The sequence below is a fragment of the Salvelinus fontinalis genome, chromosome 5 (genome assembly GCF_029448725.1).
Source record: "Salvelinus fontinalis isolate EN_2023a chromosome 5, ASM2944872v1, whole genome shotgun sequence".
In the NCBI taxonomy this organism is placed as follows: domain Eukaryota; kingdom Metazoa; phylum Chordata; class Actinopteri; order Salmoniformes; family Salmonidae; genus Salvelinus; species Salvelinus fontinalis.
In genome coordinates this window covers 66270856-66280808 of record NC_074669.1, presented here as the reverse complement: position 1 = coordinate 66280808, position 9953 = coordinate 66270856, and the positions used below count along the sequence as shown (strand labels likewise).

General features: G+C 40.1%; 1 protein-coding gene across 2 annotated transcripts; it reads left to right on the top strand.

Moving 5' to 3' along the window:
- Window positions 1-407: 407 nt before the first annotated feature.
- On the top strand, window positions 408-9657 carry LOC129856056 (mucin-5AC-like). Of its 2 annotated transcripts, none has more exons than XM_055924191.1 (6): window positions 408-508; window positions 4544-4597; window positions 5816-7080; window positions 8265-8323; window positions 8452-8585; window positions 8892-9657. In XM_055924191.1, exons 2-6 carry the CDS (start codon window positions 4564-4566, stop codon window positions 8993-8995), a joined length of 1596 nt encoding a protein of 531 aa, XP_055780166.1. In that variant the 5' UTR covers window positions 408-508; window positions 4544-4563; the 3' UTR covers window positions 8996-9657. The 2 variants fall into 2 exon arrangements, with proteins under 2 accessions (XP_055780166.1, XP_055780165.1); XM_055924190.1 differs by having other exon boundaries at window positions 5813-7080.
- The last annotated feature ends 296 nt before the right edge of the window (window positions 9658-9953 follow it).

The window sequence follows — 9953 nt, the reverse complement described above, 5'->3', positions numbered from 1 at the left end:
TTCCTGTCTTTCTAGAGAGTCTTTCCTAGCCACTGTGCTTCTACAGCTGCAATTGCTTGATGTGTGGGGTTTTAGGCTGGGTTTCTGTACAGCACTTTGTGACGTCAGCTCACGTAAGAAGGGCTTTATGAATAAATGTGATTGATCCCTCACTTTGTATTTGTTGTTTATTTTCAGCTGGGTTTGAACAAACATCATAACACTGAGGGTGTGGTTAAGGTCAGGGGTTAAGGTAGTCTAAAAGTCACTTTTTGAGGGTTTTGCGGGTCTTGTACGTGGAAACATTTTTTTGAAAGGCGTGAATGACGCTCGTGAATGGCAGTGGAAAAACGAGTCCAGCAAGTTAGAAAAATTTCCAAGTCTCATTTTCCGTCATCGTACAAAACGCCCTCTGCCCAGGAGTTGATCATCTTTAGTTCTCAGAAAGAGAGGAGAAGTTATTGGTGCAAACTATCTCATCTGAGTAGTCTACAGGTCCTAGCTGAAACAACGTCTCTGATATTCTCAGGTAAGAAGCAGCTTCGGTGAATTTGACTGTCATGATTGCTTGTTCAAATTGTATTTACATTTTTCTTCCTATTTGTAGACATTAGTAGTCCGAGACCTAACTATGCAACTGAAATCTCCATCTGTTTTTAACTGGATGCTATAGGTATAAACCCATAGATGTAGGCTAATTGTTGCCATCTGTTTTTAATGGGATGCTATAGGTATAAACCCATAGATGTAGGCTAATTGTTGCCATCTGTTTTTAATGGGATGCTATAGGTATAAACCCATAGATGTAGGCTAATTGTTGCCATCTGTTTTTAATGGGATGCTATAGGTATAAACCCATAGATGTAGGCTAATTGTTGCCATCTGTTTTTAACGGGATGCTATAGGTATAAACCCATAAGTGTAGGTGATTGCTTGACGGGATATTTCTATAGCGGTGCAGAATTGTTGATGTAGCTTCACCAGGGCCAATCAGATTCACAATTTAGAGAGAAAGAGAGAGAGAGAGATATGGAGAGAGAGAGATAGGGAGATGGAGAGAGAGAGAGGGAGAGAGAGAGAGAGAGAGAGAGAGAGAGAGAGAGAGAGAGATGGAGAAAGAGGGAGAGAGAGAGATGGAGAGAGAGAGAGAGAGATTGAGAGAGAGAGAGAGAGAGAGAGAGAGATGGAGAGAGAGAGAGAAAGAGAGAGGAGACAGAGAGGAGACAGAGAGATGAGAGAGAGAGAGAGAGAGAGAGAGAGAGAGAGAGAGAGAGAGAGAGAGAGAGATGGAGAAAGAGGGAGAGAGAGAGATGGAGAGAGAGAGAGAGAGAGAGAGAGAGAGAGAGAGAGAGAGAGAGAGAGAGAGAGAGAGAGAGAGAGAGAGAGAGAGAGAGAGAGAGAGAGAGAGAGAGAGAGAGAGAGAGAGAGAGAGAGAGAGAGAGAGAGAGAGAGAGAGAGAGCGAGAGCGAGAGCGAGAGAGAGAGATGAAAGGGAGGTGTGGTCGGCCCAGGAGAGAAAGAAACAGGTTGGACTCACATCCACTTAACATAACTACCACACTGAATCAATGACTAAGATAACTACTTTACTGAATCAATGACTAAGACAACTACCACACTGAATCAATGACTTTAAGATAACTACCACACTGAATCAATGACTAAGATAATTACCACACTGAATCAATGACTTTAAGATAATTACCACACTGAATCAATGACTTTAAGATAATTACCACACTGAATCACAGACTTTAGGATAATTACCACAGTGAATAAATGACTTTAAGATAACTACCATACTGAATAAATGACTTTAAGATAACTACCACACTGAATCGATGACTTTAAGATAACTACCACACTGAATCAATGAGTTTTGAGGCTGGTTAGGATTTACACCTTTAAAGGCCTTCTCTACACCTTCAGAGGATGGGTCGTGCTTCACAAGCTGACAAGAACTGTTGGCTAGTCTGGTAATTACAAGGCTAGAAAGGGGGCTAACTTTTGTTGAAGGAATTGTATATGGGGAGTAGGGTGCCTAAGTAGTGCACTATATTGAATATGGGGAATAGGGTGCCTAAGTAGTGCACTATACTGTATATGGGGAATAGGGTGCCAAAGTAGTGCACTATACTGTATATGGGGAATAGGGTGCCTAAGTAGTGCACTATACTGTATATAAGGAATAGGGTGCCTAAGTAGTGCACTACACTGTATATGGGGAATAGGGTGCCTAAGTAGTGTACTATACTTTATATATGGAATAGGGTGCCTAGTGTACTATACTTTTAGAAGGTTAAATAAATTATTATAATAATAATAATAATAATGATAATAATAATAACAATAATGATAATAATAATAATAATAATAATGATAATAATAATGATAATAATAATAATGATAATAATAATAATGATAATAATAATGATAATAATAATAATAATAATGATAATAATAATAATAATAATAATAATAATAATAATAATGATAATAATAATAATGATAATAATAATAATAATAATGATGATGATGATAATAATAATAATAACAATGATAATAATGATAATAATAATGATAATAATAATAATGATAATAATAATAATAATAATAATAATGATAATAATAATAATAATAATGAAAATAATAATAATAGTAATAATAATAATATGATAATGATAACGATAATAATACTACTATATACATAATAATAATGATAATAATAATAACAATGATAATAATAATAATAATAATAATGATAATAATAATAATGATGATAATAATAATAATAATAATGGTAGTAATAATTATAATAATAATAACAATGCTAATAATGATGATGCTAATGCTAATGCTAATGTCAATAATAATAATGATAATGATGATACATATAATACAAAATTATATTAATAAGTATAATAATTATACTAGTAATAATGATAATAATAATAATAATGATAATAATAATGGAAAATAATATTAATAAGTATAATAATTATACTATGATAATAATAATAATAATGATAATAATAATTGAAAATAATATTAATAAGTATAATAATTATACTAGTAATAATGATAATAATAATAATAATAATAATGATAATAAAAATAATAATGAAAAATAATTTAATCATAATAATAATGATAATGATAATAGTAATAATAATAATAATACAGTAATATACATTAATTCAGTAATACAGTAATACAGTAATGTACAGAAATACAGTAATGTACAGTAATACAGTAATACAGTAATACAGTAATATACAGTAATGTACAGAAATACAGTAATGTACAGTAATACAGTAATACAGTAATACAGTAATATACAGTAATACAGTAATGTACAGAAATACAGTAATGTACAGTAATACAGTAATACAGTAATACAGTAATACAGTAATGTACAGAAATACAGTAATGTACAGTAATACAGTAATACAGTAATACAGTAATATACAGTAATACAGTAATACAGTAATGTACATTAATAGAGTAATTACAGTAATACAGTAATATACAGTAATACAGTAATACAGTAATGTACATTAATAGAGTAATTACAGTAATACAGTAATACAGTAATATACAGTAATACAGTAATACAGTAATATACAGTAATACAGTAATACAGTAATGTACAGAAATACAGTAATGTACAGTAATACAGTAATACAGTAATATACAGTAATACAGTAATACAGTAATATACAGTAATACAGTAATACAGTAATATACAGTAATACAGTAATATACAGTAATACAGTAATACAGTAATACAGTAATATACAGTAATACAGTAATACAGTAATATACAGTAATACAGTAATACAGTAATATACAGTAATACAGTAATACAGTAATGTACAGAAATACAGTAATGTACAGTAATACAGTAATATACAGTAATACAGTAATACAGTAATATACAGTAATACAGTAATGTACAGAAATACAGTAATGTACAGTAATACAGTAATACAGTAATGTACATTATCACAGTAATTACAGTAATACAGTAATACAGTAATGTACAGTAATACAGTGATGTACAGTAATACAGTAATGTACAGTAATACAGTAATGTACAGTAATCTACAGTAATGTACATTAATACAGTAATACAGTAATGTACAGTGATACAGTAATACAGTACTGTACCGTAATACCGTAATACAGTAATACAGTAATGTACAGTGATACACACACACACACACACACACACACACACACACACACACACACACACACACACACACACACACACACACACACACACACACACACACACACACACACAGTGAAAGCAGAGCAGAGGGCTGAAGACATTGGAAGCAGGCTGGTAAGACACCTACTGGTAAACACATAGGGGATACTGTTAATACAACTGAAGGTATTATGGGATTGCTTTTTGAATATCAATGAACATCATATGATTTTGGAATATTGACTAATCTCTAATTAACGTTGGTCAATGACATCATCCTTCAACAGCTGTTAATGGAAGATCTAATGGGGTTCATGTGTGATTGATGTTGTGTGGTTCACCTCTACAGAGACCTAAAAGGACACGGATATGAAGCCTCTGACGATTCTCTTCCTGCTAGCAGGTAATGCACTGTGTGTGTGTGTGTGTGTGTGTGTGTGTGTGTGTGTGTGTGTGTGTGTGTGTGTGTGTGTGTGTGTGTGTGTGTGTGTGTGTGTGTGTGTGTGTGTGTGTGTGTGTTCCTTAGTGGTTAAAAACGTTATATATCTAATGAGGGGACGCACAGCCACATTCTACCACTATAGCTAGAAAAAAGGGTTGTGTCTTTATCAGCCGATAGATGTTCATTTCATTGTTGTCGCAGTACATAGAACCACTCCTTTATTGGGGGTGTCTTGCTAAAAGGGTTGTGTCTGTTCAGCAGGAAATGCAAACTTGGTGTGTATTAAAGGTTTAAAACCTCTCTAGGGGGTGTGGGACGCTACCGTCCCACCTGGCCAACATTCAGTGAAATTGCAGAGCGCCAAATTCAAAAACAGAAATACTCATTATACAAATTCTTAAAACATACAAGTTTTATACATCGGTTTAAAGATGAACTTCTTGTTAATCCAACCACGGTGTACGATTTTAAAAAGGCTTTACGGACGAAAGCAAACCATGCGATTATCTGAGAACAGCGCCCAGCGGACAAATCATTACAAACAGTAACCAGCCAAGTAGAGGAGTTACACAAGTCAGAAATAGAGATCAAATTATTCCCTTACCTTTGATGATCTGCATATGGTTGCACTCAGAAGACATTCATTTACTCAAAAAATGTTTGTTTTGTTCGATAAAGTCCCTCTTTATATATATAAACCTCTGGGAGACTGCAGTGTTCACTCATTCAGACTAGTCTTATTCCCTCATGTTTCAGAATACAAGCCTGAAACAATGTTTAAATACTGTTGACATCTAGTGGAAGCCATAGGAAGTGCAATTTGAGTCCTAAGTCAATGGGTACTGTAATAGCATTCAATAGAAAACTACACACACAAAAAAAACACTTCCTAAATGGATTTTTCTACGGTTTTCACCTGCCATATCAGTTCTGTTATACTCAGAGACATTATTTCAACACTTTTGGAAACTTTAGAGTGTTTTCTATCCAAATCTAACAAATATATGCATATCCTAGTTTCTGGGCCTGAATAGCAGGCGGTTTACTTTGGGCACGCTTTCATCCGGAGGTGAAAATAGTGCCCCTACCATAGTGAGACTAAAAAATACTTCTCAAGTTTGTAATTTCCTATTTAAAATGCCAGACTTAATGTTGTCACCACCACCACTCCTGCAGCAGCTGTCACCACCACCGCCCCTCCTGCAGCAGCTGTCACCACTCCTGCCCCTGCAGCAGCTGTCACCACCACTGCCCTTGCAGCAGCTGTTACCACCACTGCCCCTGCAGCAGCTGTCACCACCACCGTTCCTGCAGCAGCTGTCACCACCACCGCTCCTGCAGCAGCTGTCACCACCACTGCCCCTGCAGCAGCTGTTACCACCACCGCTCCTGCAGCAGCTGTCACCACCACTGCCCCTGCAGCAGCTGTTACCACCACCGCTCCTGCAGCAGCTGTCACCACCACCGTCCCTGCAGCAGCTGTTACCACCACTGTCGCTGCAGCAGCTGTTACCACCACCGCCCCTGCAGCAGCTGTTACCACCACCACTCCTGCAGCAGCTGTTACCACCACTGTCGCTGCAGCAGCTGTTACCACCACCGTCCCTGCAGCAGCTGTTACCACCACTGTCGCTGCAGCAGCTGTTACCACCACCGCTCCTGCAGCAGCTGTTACCACCACCCCTCCTGCAGCAGCTGTTACCACCACTGTCGCTGCAGCTGTTACCACCACCGCTCCTGCAGCAGCTGTTACCACCACCGCTCCTGCAGCAGCTGTCACCACCACCGCTCCTGCAGCAGCTGTTACCACCACTGCCCCTGCAGCAGCTGTCACCACCACCACTCCTGCAGCAGCTGTCACCACCACCACTCCGGCAGCAGCTGTCACCACCACCACTCCTGCAGCAGCTGTCACCACCACCACTCCTGCAGCAGCTGTCACCACCACCACTCCTGCAGCAGCTGTTACCACCACCGCCCCTGCAGCAGCTGTTACCACCACTGTCGCTGCAGCAGCTGTTACCACCACCGCTCCTGCAGCAGCTGTTACCACCACCGCTCCTGCAGCAGCTGTCACCACCACCGCTCCTGCAGCAGCTGTTACCACCACTGCCCCTGCAGCAGCTGTCACCACCACCACTCCTGCAGCAGCTGTCACCACCACCACTCCTGCAGCAGCTGTCACCACCACCACCAATCCTGCAGCAGCTGTCACCACCACCACTCCTGCAGCAGCTGTCACCACAACCACTCCTGCAGCAGCTGTTACCACCACCGCCCCTGCAGCAGCAACCACTTCCGCTGCTGTTGCATCACCTGACCCTCCATCTTCTAGTGAAGGAGCAATGAGTCTTCAGTTCAGTCTCGACCAGGCGTTCAACTCAAATCTTTCCAACTCGTCCTCTTCAGAGTTCAAGAATCTGGCTGCCAAAGTGACCTCTGAGGTAAGTATCTAGGCAAATCCACGCCAGCTGCATCTCAGTGCTAGAGGTGTCACTACAGACCCTGGTTCGATTCCAGGCCGTATCACAGCGGTCTAAGGCACTGCATCTCAGTGCTAGAGGCGTCACTGCAGACCCTGGTTCAATTCCAGGCTGTATCACAACGGTCTAAGGCACTGCATCTCAGTGCTAGAGGTGCCACTAAAGACCCTGGTTCGATTCCAGGCTGTATCACAACCGGCCGTGATTGGGAGTCCCATAGGGCAGTGCACAATTGGCCCAGTGTCGTCCTGGTTAGGGTTTGGCCGAGGGGGTAGGCCGTCATTATAAATAAGAATTTGATCTTAGCTGACTTGCCTAGTTAAATAAAGGTTTAATAAATAAATGTAATTGTCCCTTTTAGACCTGTACATGCCTCCTGTAAAACCCTATCATCACTGAGCCTGTACATGCCTCCTGTAAAACCCTATCATCAGTGAGCCTGTACATGCCTCCTGTAAAACCCTATCATCACTGAGCCTGTACATGCCTCCTGTAAAACCCTATCATCAGTGAGCCTGTACATGCCTCCTGTAAAACCCTATCATCAGTGAGCCTGTACATGCCTCCTGTAAAACCCTATCATCTGTGAGCCTGTACATGCCTCCTGTAAAACCCTATCATCAGTGGGCCTGTACATGCCTCCTGTAAAACCCTATCATCAGTGAGCCTGTACATGCCTCCTGTAAAACCCTATCATCAGTGGGCCTGTACAATCCTCCTGTAAAACCCTATCATCAGTGAGCATGTACATGCCTCCTGTAAAACCCTATCATCAGTGGGCCTGTACATTCCTCCTGTAAAACCCTATCATCAGTGAGCATGTACATGCCTCCTGTAAAACCCTATCATCAGCGAGCCTGTACATGCCTCCTGTAAAGCCCTACCATCAGCGAGTCTGTACATGCCTCGTGTAAAACCCTATCATCAGTGAGCCTGTACATGCCTCCTGTAAAACCCTATCATCAGTGAGCCTGTACACGCCTCCTGTAAAACCCTATCATCAGTGAGCCTGTACCCGCCTCCTGTAAAACCCTATCATCAGTGAGCCTGTACATGCCTCCTGTAAAACCCTATCATCAGTGAGCCTGTACATGCCTCCTGTAAAATCCTATCATCATAATCCTATGTTAAATCTCTCAATGCAGGTGAACAAGGCTTTTGCTAACAGCTCGGGCTTCCGTCGTTCCATTGTCAACTCATTCAGGTAAGTGTATGAATTCTCATTACTGATTGACTGATCTGTTCTACCTTCTGTTATTTGACGATGCTGATGATGATGATGATGATAATGATTTCTGAGGGTTGTCCATTTTCTCTCCTTCTCCTGAGTAGGAGTGGATCTGTAGTTACCAACATGACCCTCGTGTACGACAAGCAGTCTTCGGTTCCCAGCTCAAGCAGCGTACAGGCACTTCTCACCAGCAGTTCCATCCCCCTGAACATTATATCAGGAAGTGTCATTGCTGGTTAGTATTAATCTCCAGGTGCAGACTGGCCATCTGGCATTTTGGGCAAATGCCCAGATGGGCTGGTCCATTTTCAGCCCAGTGTTTTTCTGGGGGTAAAAATTATAATTATCTGGCTAATAATTTGGGGGGAAATGAGCCAATATGTTCAAAATGCCAGGGCCAATTTCTGGTCCCAGTCCGCCCCTGTTTCACTGTCACCGTACACATCTATAAGAGCAACGTCAACATTTGAACAGAAACATGAAAAGACAATCCCCTTTTGTAATTTACTGAACAATATCTCTGTTTTTCCTACTTTTTCAGTGGCATTACCCACATCAGGAAGTGCTCCCCGACCCACTGCCTTCTCTCAGGCTGCCTTGCCTCTCAGTTTGGCTCTGTTAATGGTACAGCTGCTGGCTAGCTAATAGCCTGGGGCATAGCTGCTGTGGCTCTGCTAGCTGCTAGGCTAGCTAATAGCATAGGGCATAGCTGCTGTGGCTCTGCTAGCTGCTAGGCTAGCTAATAGCATGGGGCATAGCTGCTGTGGCATTGGTTTAACCAATCAACGGTTTCCCAGCTCTCATAGTTACAGCCTTAAAGCTAGAATCCTTAGTTGCTACACCCATTTTTTTGACTTATAAATTAGTTATATCTACCCATTGATTCTAGAAGAATATAACATATGAATACCTCATGAGTTTAGCTCAACTGTCGTAACCCATCAAAACCCCAAATATAAGCTTGTTTTTACTCCAATGTTTCTAAACAATGCAAAACAAACACTGTATAGCTTTAAAACATTATTAAAACTATAATTCTGATATTCTGATTTTCAGTCCTTGCATAGCTCTGTCTATTTTATTTTACAAGGCAAGTCAGTTAAGAACAAATTCTTATTTAAGATGACAGCCTAGGAACAGTGCCTTATTCAGGGGCAGAAGGACAGAATTTTACCTCGTCAGCTAGGGGGATTCGATCTTGCAACCTTTCGGTTACTAGTCCAACACTCTAACCGCTAGGCTACCTGCCTCCTCACCCCAAATTGACACCTCTAATGCAGTTCCTAGGCTGTCATCGAAAAAAATAATTTGTTCTTATTAACTGACTTAAATAAAAAAATAAAGATGGTGTTATAACTTATGGGACCCAGAGTTATAATACTCAGTCTGTAACCCAGAGATTATAATACTCAGTCTGTAACCCAGAGATTATAATACTCAGTCTGTAACCCAGAGATTATAATACTCAGTCTATAACCCAGAGTTTATAATACTCAGTCTGTAACCCAGAGATTATAATACTCAGTCTGTAACCCAGAGTTATAATACTCAGTCTGTAACCCAGAGATTATAATACTCAGTCTGTAACCCAGAGATTATAATA